Genomic DNA, 19,771 nt, shown 5'->3' on the forward strand with positions numbered 1-19,771 from the left:
TTAAAGCCACCACGCTTGATAATGATTAATGCAATAATCATGCATCATATACAGCTCAGTAGGACTGTGTCTCTTTACAGACTAGTCAACTCATTTGAAATGTGACAGGTTATTAAAGGTGAAATTTGCCTTTTTATTTTTGAATATCTAAATATTTGATGGCCGCACTCGGTAAAACTCTGAGTTGCATTGCCGCTTCTTTCCCAGGCTGAGCGAGCACCATGCTGAGGAGTCAATTAAAAGAGAAAACACATCAAAGTCTTCTTTCCTTTTCCCAATTTCAAACAAAAGAGGGCCCACTGGCAAGGGCGAATAAACAGGTGGTAATCCCTGTCTGCTTGTGCATTTGGATTGGTGTGGGGGGGAGGGGGGTGTTGCAGTCTCATCTTCAGTCAGTCGTTCTCACTGACTAATTGCCCAGCCTCATGCAACTCATGCACCGACAGTGATATGAGTTCTAAGATGATGCCCAAACCAGCCCTAGTCACGCCTTGGACTGCAGGGGCTGCATGTGTTGCCATGATAAGGCTCATTGCATTTAGTTCAAGCTGCTCATTAAGACTGTGTGCCTGGAACTCTCTTTTAACATTGTGCTTTTAAAAAGATAGCAGCCAGGGAAATGATGCAAAATATGTTTAATATGTCAGGCACTCCGCAAATGACAAAATTAGCAGAAACTATTAGAACATATTTTTTGAGAAGCAAGTTGAATCTGAAACTTGTGGCTGCTTGTGATTTACTTCGTGTTATAGTCAAGACAGCGCACATGTTTTGATGTGAATGACTCCCAGTTCATCATCGCTGAAATGCATCACAGTGATTTGTATTCCTGTGTAAAAGTTACCACAGTGTCTGAAGTGATCATATTCAACACAGACAGCATGGTCCTTACTTACATTTGTTGCTTTGATTTGAGGGTTTTTTATACATTTAGAAAATGATGAAGCACTCATGCATTTGTCTTTTATTAACATTTTTTTCTGTCTTTTTGATTCTTTCCAATTTTTTTTTTGCAATTTGGAGAAAAAAACAGAATCATTTTAAGAAAAAAAGGAAAAGGTCAGAGTTTTTTATCTGTATCTGTGATCATCTTTAAATCTTTAAAAGGGCTTAAACAGTATTTCTCAAATTACACCCAAGCGGCAACCTCCGGTCTAAAAATATTGTCCAATGCGGAAGTGTTAAAAGCTGCAGTTCATCGAGGATCCGCTTGAGGCTGTCTCCGGAAGTACCGGAAGTCACATACACATGAATGGGAAAAAGACAATCTTTACAGCAGAAATAGACATATTTACAGCTGGGTACACAAGACGAGTGTAGTCTGAATAGCTCATTTCTCAATGTGCTCTCACTGTAAAGGCTGATTTATACTTCTGCGTCTCCCCTACGCAGCAGGGGCTGATGCAGACATGAGCACCACATACTTGTGCGTCGATGTGTCCATGTCGCGCAGCAATTCTCCGCCAAAACGCCTGAGGGCAGTGCGGTCTCTCTGATAGCCGGCCGCCTGCTTCCGGTCCCGCTACGATCTCTGTTTACTTTTCCACATCGATTCAGAGCATGTTAAGTTAATCTACAGCTGATACATGTTGCTGTTTATCATACAGACATGATTACATGAAGAATAGAGAGGAGGAGATGGAATACACGGTTGATGTGCGGCCGATGTCCGGAATCCCGGAAGTGCTGTAAATGTGGGAAAGACAAAGCCGCCAAGCTGACCAATTACAGAGCTTGCGGTCCGCGTCGGCTCTACAGGGAGTTACATTTTGGAGGAGGTGCACGTCAGCTACGTGCGTAGGCCTCGGCGTAGGTACGGGAGCTACATGGACCCCTGGCGTAGGGTACGCCGTTGATTCAACGCAGAAGTATAAATCAGCCTTAAGGGGGGTGATTTTTTTTCTAACGCGGCAATTTCAAAGTTATTGAGATCACTAGTCTTCCAATGAGAGGCACAGCTGCCGGGAACACTGCAGCTGTTGGCTAGGAGGCTCAAACTCCGCCTCTTTACGTCACACTGGCTCGACAGAAGCAATATGGCTGTCGCCGTCGATTGGCTTCAAAACAGACCTTAAAAGCAAAAACATCATGTGGAGAGGAGACCCAATCAATCAATCAATCAATCAATCAATCAATCAATCAATCAATCAAACAGATTTAATTTGTAAAGCGCTTTATAACCGCCCCCATCCTTATCCCAACCCCAGCCCTGCCCAAACCCACCCCACAATCCTAAGGTTAAGAAAATGATATATGCAAAAAATACATAAATAAATAAATAAATAATAATCATAATAATAATAATAATAATAATAAATAGATAAATTAAAAATGAAAAAAAAGGTTTCTGAACAAATTAAGGAAAAGCTTTCATGATATATTAATGAGGAAACACTGGAGGTAAAATAAGATGTTAAAACTCAACACACAAAACTAAGCTCACCATAATGAAATAAACTAGTAAGATAATAAAACACAAAAAGATAAAACTAGTAAAAGAAAATAAGATGCTATACTTAAAAAAGCGACTAAAACTTGAAGTTGATAAATGAATAAAGTTAGGTGAAATAAAACTATTGTTCTCAGTTAAAAGCGAGACTAAAAAGGTAGGTCTTGAAAACATAATATAATAAGAGGCACAGCTGACTTGATTGACAGGCAGGAACACTGTAGCTGTTGGCGAGGAGGCTCAAAGCCCGCCTCTTTACTTCACACAAGCTCGACAGAAGTTAGGTTGAATTCAGCTTTTCTAATGCTGCCGCCGACAATTGGCTTCAAAACAGCGCTTCAGAGACAGATGCATGACGTCACGGATAATACGTCCATTATTTATACCATCTATGGTAACATCAGGTGTTGTTGGTGCTGCCAGAGTTCAACACATTAGTATCAAAACACTTCATAAAAACCTGAACAAAAACAGTGGTATAATGTCAAATTTCTATTTTCTTTCAAAGTGATAAGAAAACTGGAAAGAAAGAATGAAGCACTTTTGAGTCACTTTGGTCACCATACACGCTCTTTTAAGTAAAAGCCCAAACATTATTTGTTGAATAAAAAGTTTTAATGTCAGTACTTTGAAAAATCACTGCTCTGTTTTCAAAAGGTTCATTCATGTTGACTGAAATCACTCTAGTGTTCTCCCAGTGTTCTATTGTGCCTGTTATTTGTTATTGTTGCCATCATTGTTAGATCTGTTTTCCTTTCTGCTTCAAATTTTTAATCAAAATTGTCTTGATCGCAACTTTGTACCCCAGGAAGCAAAGATGCCACCCAGGTAGTGACTTACAGGGATTCAAATACATGATTTTAGAAGTGTTTTAACATTCATTAATAAAGTAATGTACATTGATTAATTTGAAGCTTGTTTTTTTTTCCTTCAACAGAAGTTTGAAGTCCATCCAGACCCGATGGTCAGCGTGGCGCACATGGCCTGTGCAGGTGGAGGGGTGTGGATGGCGTTCTCTGAAGGCTCCTCCATCCGTCTCTTTCACACTGAAACACTGGAGCTCCTGCAGGAAATCAACATCTCAACACGCTCCACGCTGCTAAACACAGGTACACACTCATCACACCAACCCTGTCTTAAACTCCACACCAGTTCAACTTCCACCCTGCAGTGCAGCTAGAACACATTTTCTCTTAAGAACATCTTTTTCTTCTAGTATCACTTTTTCTTTTCAAAATTACTTTTTTTTTCTTTTTTATGTCTCACAGTGACACTTTGTCTTTCGTTACATAAGAGCAATGAGAGGGCATTATTTTAAAATTGATAATGCTCTCCTCCCCACAATGATATTCTCGTCTCGTCCAAGTTGCTCTTGGGGTCCTGCACTCAAGGGACTCACCTGAATAACTATCCATCTCAGGGCTTCCTAAATCCATAATAAAGCCTCGGGGTTAGAGGCAGGGATTAATAAAAAAGAAATACAGTCATCGAGGAGCAGGAACACAGCAGCCATTAAGAATTTCATTCCGAGAGTTCCCATGGAGCCACACTTGTCTTTCGTTAAACTTCCCTGTTTACCTCTGTTTCTCATAACCGACAGATCCACACTCTTCCTCTTTGACTTAATTTTTCCTTCTTTTTGGCCCACTTTCGCCTTCCTCGATCCCCGTTTCTCATGCCCTTCTTTAAAATCCTCTCACTCCGCTCTCACATCTCACTGCAGTGTGTTTAGGATGCCACCGATAGGCCATTACTTCCTCTGCGTGCTCTTCTCATGATGGATGAAATATTTATCAGCCAGTGTGGGTGTTATCCTTTTTTAAACCCATGAAATATGGTAAACAAATTACAGAGCAATGAAACAAACCTAAAACCGCCTGCTGGTGAGAACCACAGAACAGATTAGGACTGTAACTAAAGTACAGATTAGGTCTGTAACTACAGTACAGATTAGGTATGTAACTACAGTACAAATAAGGGCTGAAACTACAGTACAGATTACAGCTGTAACTACTGTAAAGATGAGGTAAGGGCTGAAACTACAGTACAGATTAGGGCTGTAACTACAGTACAGATTAAGTCTGTAACTACAGTACAGATTAGGATAGGGCTGTAACTACAGTACAGTTTAGGGCTGTAACTACAGTACAAATTAGGGCTGTAACTACAGTACAAATTAGGGCTGTAACTACAGTACAAATTAGGGCTGTAACTATAGTACAGATTAGGGCTGTAACCAAAGTACATATTAGGGCTGTAACTACAGTTCATATTAGGGCTGTAACTACAGTACAGATTAGGACTGTAACTACAGTTCAGATTCGGATAGGGCTGTAACTACAGTACAGATTAGGGCTGTAACTACAGTACAGATTAGGGCTGTAACTACAGTACAAATTAGGGCTGTAACTACAGTACAAATTAGGGCTGTAACTATAGTACATATTAGGGCTGTAACTACAGTTCAGATTAGGGCTGTAACTACAGTAAATATTAGATTACATTACATTAGATTACATTAGATTAGGGCTGTGACTACAGTGCATATAAAGGCTGTATCTCTAGTACAGATTAGGCCTGTAACTACAGTACAGTTCAGATTAGGGCTGTAACTACAGTACAGGTTAGGATAGGGCTGTAACTACAGTACAGTTCAGATTAGGGCTGTAACTACAGTACAGGTTAGGATAGGGCTGTAACTACAGTACAGTTCAGATTAGGGCTGTAACTACAGTACAGATTAGGGCTGTAACTACAGTACAGATTAGGGCTGTAACCACAGTACATATTAGCGCTGTAACCACAGTACAGATTAGGGCTGTAACTACAGTACAGTTCAGATTAGGGCTGTAACTACAGTACAGATTAGGATAGGGTTGTAACTACAGTACAGATTAGGGCTGTAACCAGCATACAGTATAGGTCTGTAACTACAGAACAGATTAGGATAGGGCTGGAACTATAGTACAGATTAGGGTTGTAACTACGGTACAGATTAGGGTTGTATCTACAGTACAGATTAGGGTTGTAACTTAAATACAGATTAGGTCTGTAACTACAGTACAGATTAGGTATGTAACTACAGTAGAAATTAGGGCTGAAACTACAGTACAGATTAGAGCTGTAACTACTGTAAAGATGAGGTAAGGGCTGTAACTACAGTGCAGATTAAGACTGTAACTATAGTACAGATTAGGGCTGTAACTACAGTACAGATTAGGGCTGTAACTAATGTACAGATTAGGCCTATAACTACAGTACAGATTAGGCCTATAACTACAGTACAGATTAGGGCTGTATCTACAGTATAGATCAGGGCTGTAACTACGGGAAATATTTCTGACAATGTTTGTTTTTCTTTTAAACAAGTTTTTTTGTAATATTTTTTCTGCAATGAATGAATGAATGAAAAAACAACATAATAATAAATGATGATAAATTAAACATATAAGAAAATGAATATTAGTAAAAATACAATAAAATGGATACTTTCATATTAAAAAAGAAATAAGTACAAAAGGTTAAAATAAATAAAAAATCAATAATGGCAAGAAGAATAAACAATAATATACCAAAAAAAATTAAGAAATAAAGAGTTGACACCACTTGATAATCAGTTTTCACGATCGTTAAAGTTATTGCTAATGTAACTCCCAATCAAACAAAAAATCACTGTCGTCATCTGCATTTGATTTTCTTAACACTGCACCGTACATGAACTACAGGTGTAGACTCTGTGCTGCCGTTGGCAGTCTGTGTGTGCGTCCACATTTTTAATGAGAACTTTGAAGAGCATGAATACACCATCCTTCAATCTGTCTTGGTTAATTGCCAGGAAACGTGTGACAGCAGCAGCACTGTTTTCTTTTACATGTACAGTCATGTGACACTCAGGTGCATAGTCTGCATGTGCTGCATCATCAGTTCTTTCTCTTTGCTCAAGTGAGGAGCTGCAGCATGACGTCGTTCAGGTCATGAGACTGACATTGCATATCCTACGTAGTGCACATTGGTATTGTAAAAGTCAAACAATATGTCGTTCAGCTCTCGTACATTAGAATCAACATCAGCTGACTTAAACATGTTAAGGCTGTAATATGTGGGTCATGAGCTTATTCAGAGCAAGTTAAAGTCTGCTTTAACTTTAGGGAGTGAAATGACTACATCTGAATTTTTAAAATGTTTCTCTTTTCTGTTGAATCACACCGACTGTTATTGATGTTTTCAGAGCGAATCTCAAAGGAGCGGTGGCAAGTTATCTCATCAGGAATTAAACAGGCGTGTCTCTTGTGATTTGAGAAGAAAAGAAAGGAAGATTTCAAAGGGATAATTTTAAGAGAACAGACTGTCCAAGGTATCAGGGGGTGAAACCTGTGACCCGGAGGTCATTTGCACCCAGTGCCAGTGCTTCTCCTTGAAATATGCAGCAGATATGAGGGAGGGTGGCAGCCTCAAGGCTCAAACCCTGGGGGAAGTTACTCCGTGAAAAGAAAAGAGTTTTACGGCTCATGTCTTCAGGATCCACAAAAGGAAAAGAATCTCTGACTTAGGTTGTGATTTGTTGAGCTCACAGGAGACAAGAGGATCCCCCCGACACTCTACAACCAGAGATAATGCACATGAAATACTAATAGTTTCTCTCTGTCAAAGGGTCTCTGCTCCTGTAGGTTTCTCCTTGACTTATGCCAGGACATGCAGTAATGATATACCCCTTATCCTCTCCCCTAATGTGATTTACACTCATCAGGGAATTCCAGTTGCAGTAAACAAGAGAGAAGTTTTTGAAGCAGAGAAAAGTGCTGATCTCTTCCCCACTAATGCCTTTAATAGTTCTATCCTTAGGGTGAAAAATAATATTCCAAAATAAAGTCCTTGGTGACATATCAGAGGGAACATTTATCTTTGGAGACATCTTCTTTTTTAAGGCAAATACCGGCTCCCATGATGAACCCACCACACTCTGCAGAGTGTGTGCATTGCTGCAAAAACTGGAAGAAACTGCAAAATAGCTGGAGGTTAAGCTATTCTTCCTTAATCTCAAGTGCTTTGGTCATTATCCCGCTTTATCGTTGCTCTTAAAGACAGTGCCTGGCGCCAACGTCTCCCAGCTAACTCAAGATTTCATGGTAACTCAAGGGTGGGTGTTCATGAGTATCACTCTGTCACTTAAGCTCTCTAACCAAAGTACAAATATACTCTGAGGCGGTGTGAGCAGGTGGCCAGAGTTCTGAGGGAAAGGACGTTTCTGCTGCTGCTGCTGCCTGTGACCTTCCAACGCGGCAGATGGTAGGGTTGAGAAATGGAGCCAGCACAGCAGTGACACAAACTGTGGTTCCACGAGTGGCCACTTGAGGCAGGCTTCAAGAGTGAGACAATCCTCATTAGACTGCCATACTTTAAAGAAGAATTTAACATGTTAACAGCCTGGTGTATTTTATACAACCCTAGCTGTTTAAAATCAGAAAACCTAACGTCATGCATAATTTGATGCGTCGCCACTTTTAGTGACAAATGCTAGATGTCTACTATGTGTCACCTCAGTCATATAAGTCACTGAACTTCCTATTTTAGTAGTTTGGTATTGATCAACCTTGAGATTTTTAAATTACTGTACTAACCCAAATAAACGACAAGGGTTTTTCCTCAAAATATATCCCCCAAAAAGTGTCATCTTATATTTCATCGGGTTTAGAAATTCAATGTCATGTCCATGCAAAGCTACAGTGCTATCAAATAACTAACAATTCGATGCTATAACAACAACACCTTGATTGACAGCTCACATAACGAATGCGACTTGTTAGTCTAGTTAGAGATCTGTCACTGCACCGGATCTGATCACCGGTTTCTATTTTAGACAATGTGGGAACTTCCACTGGTTCCACTCTGTTGCATTCCAGCTGCCTCACTGATCCGGCAGCTCAGAACCCTCAGATACGAAGACTTCTATATTCTCCGGATGCCGGAGCACGACGCATCAATCTTAACAGAGCAGATGAAGCGGGACAGGAAGTCAGGCACCAAAACAAAATTAAAACATCTGGTTAATTTTCAGAATAAAACACTTTGGCCTGGAGTTAACAGGTCAGAGGTTTTCAGAGGACCATAAAGACAACGTGGATGAGGAGAGGAGGAGGAGAATCCTTGATTCAGTAATTATTCCAGAAGTCCTGCTCTGTGATACGTTCCGAAAACGCAGCCGGTGGGTGTTGACGGACGAGAGAGCATGGATCGGAGATGGACTGGACACGGATCTGGCGGAAGTCCAGTGTGTGAGAACACCAACACAAGAGTCATTAAACTTTCTGTAACCAAGCCACAGGCCAATCCTAACTGTGCAGACTCTAGTGCCAAATGATGTCGCCAGAAAAAGATTTCAGCCACCATTACAGGAGGCAATGCTAGCTTCACTTTTGTTCAATGGGAGGTAGAGCCCTGTTGTCATCATGATGGTGCAGAGTATATAACTTTGATAACCACCCTTTCACTTCTGGCTCCAAAAACCACCACACTGTCTGCTGTAATGAGAAACTCTAGCCTCAGAGAGACAGCTGTGAACGTTTCAGTGATGTCACGTTGGCTACATTCATGTATTTAGATATAGAGTCTAAACACCCTCAGAGGTATAAACCTGAAAGCTTGTGCTCCCTGTTTGCTGACTGTCCTCTTCTGCTCTGCATCCACTTCCTCTGCTCCACACAGCGTCAGCTTCCTACTCGCAGTGATTCATCCCTGCACAGTGCCATGAATTAATTAATGACAATGTTGGGCCACTCATGCAAATCATCATAATCTGAGCATCACACTAATCAAACATGTAAATTCAGCTGCATGTGTAAATCAGCATTCTCTTAGTTGTGATAAGATGAGGGTGTGGGTGATTCAATTATGGTAGCCATGGATATTATGGGAAATGGTTCTATAGATAAACTAGGCCGCGCTGGGAGCCAGGAGCGGGGGGACCACAGAAGGAATGCAAAAATAAATCCACAACAAACACAGCTTCTTTTTTTTTCTGGCTCTATTGTTAAGAGGAAACAAAGCATTTGCATGTATAATAACAGTACTTTTATCCTCTCCCTGGCTCTAATGCTGCGCTGCAGAAACACAGTGTCAATGGAAACAGCAGAACAGATATTGTGGGCTTCCCTAATGCATCAGGCTCGATCACAGGATGTAAGAGTGTACTTTTTTTCTCTTTCACAGAGAAAATCAGCCTCAGGGAAAAGAAAATCTGTCAGAACTGCAAAAAAAATTGTCAAGTTAGAGGAGAACTGCAAAAAGCGTTGACACAACTAACTATATCTTATAAGACTACAAGTGTGGTATCAAATTATGTACATTTGTGAGTCGGATGCACAGAATGTTTGAAAAAATGTTCTCCTTTTGCACACAAAAAGTAAACTATAAAGTCATTTTCTGTTATATTGTTCTTAAAAGCAAAACAAATATGTAGTGTGATTGATAAATGAGTATTAGAGAGGTCGTATAATCCATAACTCAGAGTCTCTACATCCATCTGTCCTTCTTCGTGACACACAATGTCTGTTTTAGCAACATCCCCCCTCTGGATTTAAAACAAATCTAAAAAGCTGTTTACCCCACTTAATTGGCACCAATTAATCTGATGGTAGCTGATAGCTACAGTAGTTTGAGCTTCATCTGTCAGCATCATAGCGGTGTGAAAGCATGAAGGCCCTCATCCAATAATCAAATGTACACATGCTGTGAGGATGCATTGTGTGTGTACAATAAAAAAAGGTCACATTTACTGACATAAATCCAGACTTTTGTGAATGCTCATATTAGGATGATAAAGGTATGATTTATTGTGCAGCGCTCTTTCATAAGGCTCTGCTTTTCCGATAAAAAGCACAAAATAAAGTTCATCCAATAAAAGACTGTCCAGCCTGTTTTCATTCCTAAATAGTCCCAAAATACTGACATTGTTTACAGCCATTTTGGATTTCATGCAAGCTACCCTTCAGTGTCAAAATTGGATACACATTGCTTTCAACTAACTCAAATGTGAACACAAACACTTCTAAGGATGGCACTTTGGGCTGATGGATGGGTCATATGATACAGGACTTTCACAGAGGGTGGTTGAGTTCGAGCTCCTTGTGTAACCATGAGTCAGCGTTGAGGTAACAATCAATCAATCTTTATTTATAAAGCGCAAAATCACAACAAATGTTCTCAGAAGACTCTTTCCAAACAGAGCGTGTATACTCCGTACTCTATGTTCTATTATTAACAAAGACCCAACATCAAGACAGGATAAGATCCAGTCCCATCTTACAGACAGGACTCAGTCTGATCTCATCTTAATCCACCATGAGCAGAGCACTTTGCAGCATTTAGTAAGTTACAGTGGCAAGGACAAACTTCCTTTAACAGGCAGAAACCTTGAGCAGGACCAGACTCATGTTAGACACACTTCTGCTGAGACTGAGTTGGGGTTGGAAAGAGGGATAGAGGAGAATAAGAGAGAGAGTGATGATACAGATAGTAGTAGTTGTAGCTGTTGCTGCTGGAGTACGACACGTACTGTAGCAGCAGGCCTTCTACGGCAGCGATTCAAAGGAACCTACGAGACAAGGGAGCTCAGGGACTCCCGAAAGGTCTATGGTTAGTAACTTTAATGGGGAGAGTTAAAATAAGTGATGGGGGGTGAGGGGATAGGATCCCAGTGTGTCAGTGCGCCAGTTCCCCGGCAGTCTTAGCCTAGAGCAGCATAACTAAGAGCCGGTCCAAGCCCGAGCCAGCTCTAACTTTACGCTTTATCAAAAAGGAAAGATTTAAGCCAACTCTTAAGAGCAGAGAGGGTGTCTGCCTCCCCGACCCTGACTTGTAGATGAATCCACAGGAGAGGTGCCTGATAACTGAAGGCTCTACCTCCCATACTACAAGATTGTTACATTGACATCACCCATTGGTTTCTGAAATGGCCTTATGAAGCCTTAAGATAGCGGTCGCTAAATTGGAAATGCTTACTTTCGACTAATCTTATAATACAAACCGGCAAAAAGGCTCCCACCTGTCAGACTAATAGGCCACACCCCCAATTCTACCTAATGATGCTGCACTCCCTGGCTTTTGGAGCCAGTGTCAAGTGAACACTTGAGAACTACAGTTTTATGTGCTTTCACGTGTTCGCTTCATTTGTTTTTTGTTTTGTTTCTAAATTTAACAAAGTTATTTTTATGTTAAAGCTCCTGTGAGAAACTTCTGTCTTGTGCTGATTTTGGTTCCCCCCCCGTGGACAAATTGGTACCTGTTATGGCCTTCCTGATTTGTCCTATATATCATTGTGTAGTGTTTTCAACAAAAATCAAAACCTTATTTTACAATTTGACTATTTTTGCAATGAAAAATGTCAACAAAGGCAGTTTGAGTCGTCTGCAGTTAATCACGATGAATAGCACCTACCCCTCCACAAGTGGTTTGAGATGCTGAAAATAACCACATAGAAACAGTGCATCTTAAAGCTCATGGTCTCTTTGTCTTTTATGTCATAAAGCTCCATCAGTATTGCTTTCTTTCTGTTTCATTACCAACTAAAAACTCCTCACAGAAGCTTTAATAACCTGTTCAAATGGAAGAAAACAGACTTCCGCTTGAATGCGTCAGATGTGATCTAATGGGCCAGATGATTCAGCCTCTCAGTATGTTGTTTGTCGTGTGTTTCACATACAAAGACTAAAGGGTGTTATGCGCTGCCTGGTTGAAACATAATTTGCTGTGAAGAAGTGTCCACGTGTGTTTAGCAGCTCATACTGGAGATAAATATGCGATATATGTACTGCGTCATGTAAAATGAGTCATAGACAGAGGATGAGTAAAAGGTGATCTCTATCTTTTTTTTATCAGACTTTGAATGTTATTAAAGTCTTTAAAGTTAATTAAGTCTTTCTACTTCCAGTTTGATGATAACCTTTGTAATCAAATCATCTTTTCTGTTTTACAAGATAAAACCTACAATGAAACTTTTGTTTAGTCTACAGAAATGAAAGCGCGTCATGTAAATGCTTTTTTTCTCTGTGATTAGTTTTCAGGTTTATAAATTCATGAGGCTCTTTGTTGATCGGCCGAACAAATTTGCACCAAATTTCCCCAAAAGGTCAGAAAGATATCCATCGAGCAGCAACTGACTGCACAGGCTCTTATACGTGGTGAAAACACCTGTATGAAGAGAACCTTTAGACACATGGGGCTCACTTATTCTGGAGGATTAGTGTGAAAGTGTTTGAAGAAGATTCTGGATGTCTGTCACGTTTTCAATAAAAGATAACTTCCCTGCATATCAGTTTAGCTTTGTAAAGTAGGAGGTAAAACTTTGCTGCTCAATACATGAAAAGCAGTCAGATGTAGAGCACCTAACGCCAAGTTCACACAGTCCTGTTTCCTACATCGAGCTTCTGTGAGAGTTTTTCTTCAAACTGGGTCAGCAGCAGGTAGACAAATCCAATTTTTCATAATCTTACATAACCCCGAGCCCTGTGCGGCTGAGCTGTGCTCGTGTTGAGATTACAGAATCCTGACTGATTTCAGAGTTTAAAGCCTACCCAGAGCTAACACTGATAACCTACACAAACACAACTTTCACTGCTTTCATTAACAGTTGATAAAGCTGGTTTTCTGGTTAGTACATCAACAAAAGTTTATATTTTAGACTCCGATCAAACTGTTTTAAGAGAAGTTTCTTAAAGGTTAGTAATTTGCTGTCTTTTAAATATAAGCTGATCAAAGAACTTAAACCTGCCCCGAGGCTACCACTGATAAAGCCAAAATGTGTTATTTTCTTTGATTTTTTATCATAAAAAATCCTTTTCAAGAACTTTTTACTGTTGGTAAAAAGTTCATAATTCACCCTCTAAATAAATGTGTCATTGAGGTTTTTTTTGTGAAATACCTAGCTTCAATTTTTAAAAATGACTGATGACTGAGCTTAATCATTACCCAGAGATATCACAGACAATCATCAAATGAAAGTTTCTTTCTCTCATTTAATAAAACATTTTTAGAAGAACTTTTTGTTTCTGTAATTTTTTCAGATTTGTTTTGTATAATTCATTCCAGCTTAAATTTCTACTGTAACAACATTCTAGCATAATTATGAGAAGTCATATTGTGACACGTAAAAGTTTATTATATTATATTATATTATATTATATTATATTATATTAGATTAGATTAGATTAGATGCACTTTATTGATACCCCATTGGAGGAAATTAATTTGTTCAACACAGGACATGAGAATTCAACACTGTACTTACATAGTTGAAAATAAATAAATAAGTAAATAAAAATGAAATAATAATAATGATACAAGTTAATTTAAAATCAAATTAAATTTAGAAATTATAACAGACGTATACACTATGAACACTTCTACACTTCTATCTAATGAATCGATAGTAAGGTACGTTATTGCACAGATAAAATTGCACAAGGTAATAGGAATGCTATTTTTATTTCTTTTTGTTTGTTTTATTAATTCAGTTTGTTTTCTGATGTTACAGTTCATTTTTTTGTCATTTTTTAATTTATTGTATTTGTATAACTTTCTTACAGTTATTTGTGAACTTATGGTGTATAAGGAAATACTGAAAAAAGGCAATAAAAAGTTGAATAAGATTATTATAAAGTATTACTATAAAGGACATGGCTGACTTGATTGACACGAGGACACACTTGTTAGGTTGACTAAAAGTTAGGTTGAATCAGCATTTCCAACATGGCGACCTCCAAACTCAGCTTCAGAAGCCAACGAGTGACGTCACTGAGACTTCATCTATGATTTATACAGTCTATGACTTCTAGTTGTAAAAAAAACCAAAATAAGTTCACAGTCTTTCTTTATATCCTTCAGTAAAGGTTTTCACTTTTCAGTTCACATGTATTTATAAATAACTCTTAAAAAGTCTCTGAGTCTGTTGTAGTTTTGTGTGATCTGTCAATCTCCATTTTTATTCATCACTCATTCTTCTGTTTTCTACCTTTCAGGTCAGAAGAGCATCCGAGTGACGAGTCTCCTTATCTGCCAGGGGCTGCTGTGGGTGGGCACCGCCCAGGGTTTAATCATCACCCTTCCAGTTCCCAAACTGGAGGGCATCCCCAAAATAACAGGTATGGATCAGAGGGGGACGGCTCTCTCCAACTGAGCAGCCTCTTCAGAGGTCAAAAGAAAAGCAGAGTGTTTTTTTTTTCCTTGATAGAAAATGACTCTGCACTGCACATTATTGAGGTCACACTTCACATTTCTCTGGCGGCCCCGGGAATCAGTGCAAATATTGCCAGGCAGACAACACACAAATCACACTGTGTATATATTCTTCTAGGGTAATTTAAAAGCTGCCTGGTAGCGTTTTGTTGATAATGCCACTAGAATGAGGTTGTTACTTTTCCACTTATACACGCCACACCTCATGACTGTTTTATTCCAAGCTGGTTTATTAAATAAATGTAAATACAATGCAAGCTATAGCTTACATTATCCCTGTCACAGTTCTGGAATTATAACAGATGAATACAGTCAAGTGTTAGAGAATAACACCTCCGTCCTGCCATTCTGGCAGAACGGAGGATTAACAAAGTACAGAGTCCTGGTCCCTCTAAGAAGGTTTTTCAAGTCTCTGTGTGTTTCTTCAGTATTTAATTCCTTGAATACATTTTAACTGTACCCCCTTCATTTTAACTCAGACATCTTTATTTATAAAGGAGAGTTATCACTCCAGCTCTAATGCACTTTATTTTTGTTTGGAAAACATTATTTTCATTTTTTTAAACTCACATGCTGCAGGGTTAGAGTTACAGCTCCAAGATAATAGGATCCGAAAAAGGAACATCCAACCTTAAAACAGAAACTGTAGGCACAGACGGCCCAGTTTAAAATGCCCATCTGGTATTATTTTTATGTTTTTATTTCAATTATTTATTTATGTAATTTCCTTTCAAGGTAATTGTATCTATTTATATTACATTTTAATTATCCTAATTATTATTATGTCTAATTATTTGTATTTATTAATTTAACTTTTTATGTATTTGTTTTTATTTATTTTGTATCTATATATTCATTTTCAAAAAAAAGAAATTACTTTTGAACTCTCTACTCTTTTGAACCATGCACTTTTTTATTCTATTTTATATTTTTTATGAATTAATGCATAATATCTGCCTCTGAATCTTATGGCTGCATTTTTGTTTTGTGATGTTAGCTGGGTCTTATAAAAAAAAGTTACAAAAATGATAAGGAGTCCAACTCGAATAAAACTAATGTTTAGCCTGATACCTCAACATGCTTTCTAAGGTTGGATGGTGAATGTTATACGCCGTGATGAAGTTTGTGGGCAGTAAACAGAGCAAACATTTAAAATGATGAGAATCATTCTTCATTTCAAAAATCTCAAACATGAGCTCAAGACACGACCATAAGTCCTCAGGTGGAGAATCTTCTTCCTTCTGTGTCTCAGCCACTGAACACAAAATGAACTTGCTTATCTGCATTCAAGCATGTAGAAATGAGATGTACAAATATGGCAACTTCACTTCGACAAACCACACACAGAACTATACTGTGTTCCACTTCAGAGCAAAATTATCGAGTATCGAGGACATTCAGAGAAACATAGAGGAGTCAAAGTCATAACTTTACCCAAAAATTAACAAGTAACATGCAAATACTCAAGTATTTATACTTTACATACTCTCCACCACTGCTGCTCCCTACAGGTATCCTGTGATTGGGTCATGCTTGTGCACCTCTGCATCTCTGCAAGGATCCATGTTGATCCATGGATATGGATGTTTGTCAGAATTGACTAATATTTGACTTATTCTCGCCTTTGTTGTCTTTCTGGATGACATTAAAATCCTTTCTCCTCCCTCCTCCTCCAGGAAAGGGAATGGTCTCTCTGAACGCTCACTGTGGGCCTGTTGACTTCCTGGTAGCCACCACCAGCTCTCTGTCCCCTGACCTCCTGAAGAGGGACTCTGTTGGGGACGCCCCAGACTCTGCTTGTGGAGGTGAGGACCGAAGCGACACCTCCTCCCAGGAATCCCTGCAGCAGTCCGGCTCCTACCAGGGCGGCGAGGGGAGAGGCAAGGGCCGCGGCGTTCTGCTGCAGTATAAGCTGCGCTCCACGTCAGGACTGCCAGGACGGCCTTTAACGGCGCTGGGCGACGAGGCCTCGGACTCCTCCCTGGAGTCCTTGGAGCACAGCGTGGAGGACGGATCCATCTACGAGCTAAGCGACGACCCTGAGATGTGGGTGCGAGGGCGTCCTTGTGAGAGGGATGGGGGACGCAGGGACAGGGTGATCTCTGCGGCAGTTATCTCTGGAGGAAAGGGCTTCCGCAGATTGAAGGAGGGAGCAGCCGCGGGTATTCGGACAAGCTGGGAGGGTTTAGAGAATATTCTCATGGTATGGCAGCTCCCACTGACGGTGTGATATACGGCAAGGTGATGTGTATTTATAGATGTCTGGCCGGCTTAGCCTTGAATCACTTGTTCCATAAATTCAAGGGATTTGAATTCATGATGAGAAGGTGTTGTCGCAGTCACAGGGCTCGACATGCAATGATTTAGCCTGTGGATGAAAAGAAGCTGAGACTTTGTGTTTACTGCAGGTACTGTAGGCCTATAGGACACGTTGAATGTTCAGGATCATATGTCATCATCTCTCCAGCAGCAGAGGCCGACTCCTTGTGATTGTTTTGATCTGGTTCCTCTTCCTGCCTCAGCTAAGATTGATATGCCTCAATTTAACCTCATCATGGCTGCGATAATGTGGTCTGCCACATTAATTTTATGCGACGGACTTGTGTGCGAGCAGCCATGACAGCTCGGCTTTGAGAGGCAGCCTTTTGTTGAATGTGCCATGCTCTGCAGAGTTAGAGATGGACATCTTTTATCTGATCCGGAGGGAGAGATCCCATCTGTGTGGAGCTGAAAGCTGGGGACTTCCACTGCATCACAAAGCACATTAGCATCACTTTATTAGCTTTTGCCAGCCTGTCTCTCATCCCATACAATGTGAATGTACGATACCTTCTATTGTGTCTCAAAATTGAATCTGTGCTCTCTCTTTAAGAAGAAAGACTTTAATTTTTCATGTTTCGTCGGGGCGGCTGCAAATATGATTTGCTGGTACGAAAAATGAGTCGCTTCCCAGATGCCTTTGTTTCGGAGGGTCATGTAAGTACACCGTGGCTGCAAACTGCTATATTAACAAATTGATTTTAAAACAAAACTTATGAGGGTCAAAGATGTTATTACCCCACGCTACAAAATCCATATCTGTGCCGTGTAAAACCCTGTAATTATCACACATATATTTGAGGATAACAAATCTCCTCTGTGCCAGATCTCAGTATTATCTCGCCCTTGTACTGTAAATGCCAGATATCTGTTTCATTATTCACTGTCATCTCTCAGCGAGATGAAACAAGAGTGTGTGTTTGTATGTGTGCCGGGTTGTTAATGCAGAACTCACATTAGCTGGAAACCCTGGTTCCACATCAAAAGCAGAGCTCCGTAAATGGATGATGAAGCAGAAGCTGTGCAGCCGCCCAAACCGTGATCATCTGTGTGAGGAGACACCTGAGAGACATACCGAGGAGCGGGTTAACATTCGTGTTCATTTGCAGTGATGCACAACAAGTTTCTGACTCACGATGGTGTTCTATAACAAATAACATGATTCTGACTTACTGTTAACACACACTGATTCAAACCAGCAAGGGACGGGGATCAAACCCGGCTCTCTTGGAACTCTGAAATCTGTAACATTTGAGCTTCTCCATCTCGTTATGCGTAAAGTTAAATCTCAAGTGAAGTCATGTCATTCAGATCAAATCACAAATGCACAAACATTGACTGCCTAATAAAGTTTTTTAATTACGCTGAGCCAACGCGTTTTAAACGACACAACGAAGAATTCTTGATCATGCAAAGGGATCTAAACTTTGTCTCCATTTTACTAAAGCTAGATAAAGTAAGGAGGATGCAAAATGCAATTTATGTTGCAGAATGATTCCTTTCAAGGAGAGAACACAACTTCCATGGCCGGGTACATCAGCCTTGAGCTGCAAATTAAACTAGCACCTTTGACTGTTTGCAGTCTGAGAACTCTGTCAGCTCCAGTTGCTGCTGTTGCTGGAAATTCATTCTCAACGCTGGCTGGGAATATTTGGATATAAAGGATGAAATGCTTCTACAAAGTTGGAGACAAAATTACATTAAAAAAAAAAATATATATATATATATATTTTTTTTTAACAATCTAGAAAAATACAAGTACATAAATACAAAAAGAAACAGCCCCTGAATTTTGGCCTAATCAGTACGTACTGCTAGTATAGTAGGAGGTCTAGAAAACAGCCACTGACTGTCCTGCCAATCACAAATCATTCTCATGTGTCCTTTCAAAATAAAAGCCATGACAAATTTTGAAAATTTTGCAATAATTCTGGATATTATCAATCAGAGATTATGAACTAATCTCAGTTTCCCCTGACTCATTATAGTTCAGACTAATTGTGGACAACCTCATAATGTAATCCAGCCAATCATAGCTTGATCTGATGTTTAAATTAATAATATCAGCTATTTGAAATCTGAAAAAACAATGTTCCAATATTAGTCTGAACTAAAATGAGTCAGTGGAAACTGAGATTCTTTGTTCTTAACCTCTGATGGAAAACATCCTGGATTATTGCTACTTTTTAAAATTTCGTTTGGCTTTCATTTTATTTTGGGACAGGTAAAAGTGTTTCTGATTTTATAAATTTATTTTGGCCTTGGTCAAAGTGTTTTGCTAATGTAATTTTGTTTGAGAAAATGTAAAATAATTTCCAAAATGTTAATTTGTCTCCAACTTTGTAAAATCCCATTGCACTTCCCAGCCACCATACTCCTCACCCAAACCTAGTCCCACCCACACTTTAAAACAAGTACTGTTAATTCAGAATAATAATCCAGTGTTGAAATTGGCAGAATAAAAACTAGTCAGCTCAGTAGAGGATGTGACATAATTTTAAGATATGATGCGTTCAAGGTCAGGTCAGTAAATCAATTCAAGTAACAGCAGTTCTGTTGAATAAGAATTAATGATCCCATCCCTGAGTCATGCTAACCCCTCTTCTTCTTTTTCTTTTCATGCTCAAATCTGGTAAATATTTGGAGATAACGCAGACATTAATATTTCACGACCAGGATGTGAATCTGCGAGTAAACAACTAAAGAATCCCTGATGACTTTCACATCTCACATCTCACATCTCAGTTTCTCGGTTGGTTATCTCATCTTCAGACC

General features: G+C 39.5%; 1 protein-coding gene across 1 annotated transcript in view; it reads left to right on the top strand.

Annotated features, from left to right (window-relative positions):
- Window positions 1-18,754, top strand: part of arhgef10la (Rho guanine nucleotide exchange factor (GEF) 10-like a) — a 218,187-nt gene extending 199,433 nt beyond the window's left edge. Inside the window, exons 25-27 of the mRNA XM_034684285.1 lie at window positions 3,387-3,558; window positions 14,461-14,583; window positions 16,354-18,754. Of these exons, the coding sequence (XP_034540176.1) occupies window positions 3,387-3,558; window positions 14,461-14,583; window positions 16,354-16,907 (849 nt within the window). The 3' untranslated portion in view covers window positions 16,908-18,754. The remainder of the gene's footprint in view (window positions 1-3,386; window positions 3,559-14,460; window positions 14,584-16,353) is intronic.
- The last annotated feature ends 1,017 nt before the right edge of the window (window positions 18,755-19,771 follow it).

The sequence above is a fragment of the Notolabrus celidotus genome, chromosome 1 (genome assembly GCF_009762535.1).
Source record: "Notolabrus celidotus isolate fNotCel1 chromosome 1, fNotCel1.pri, whole genome shotgun sequence".
In the NCBI taxonomy this organism is placed as follows: domain Eukaryota; kingdom Metazoa; phylum Chordata; class Actinopteri; order Labriformes; family Labridae; genus Notolabrus; species Notolabrus celidotus.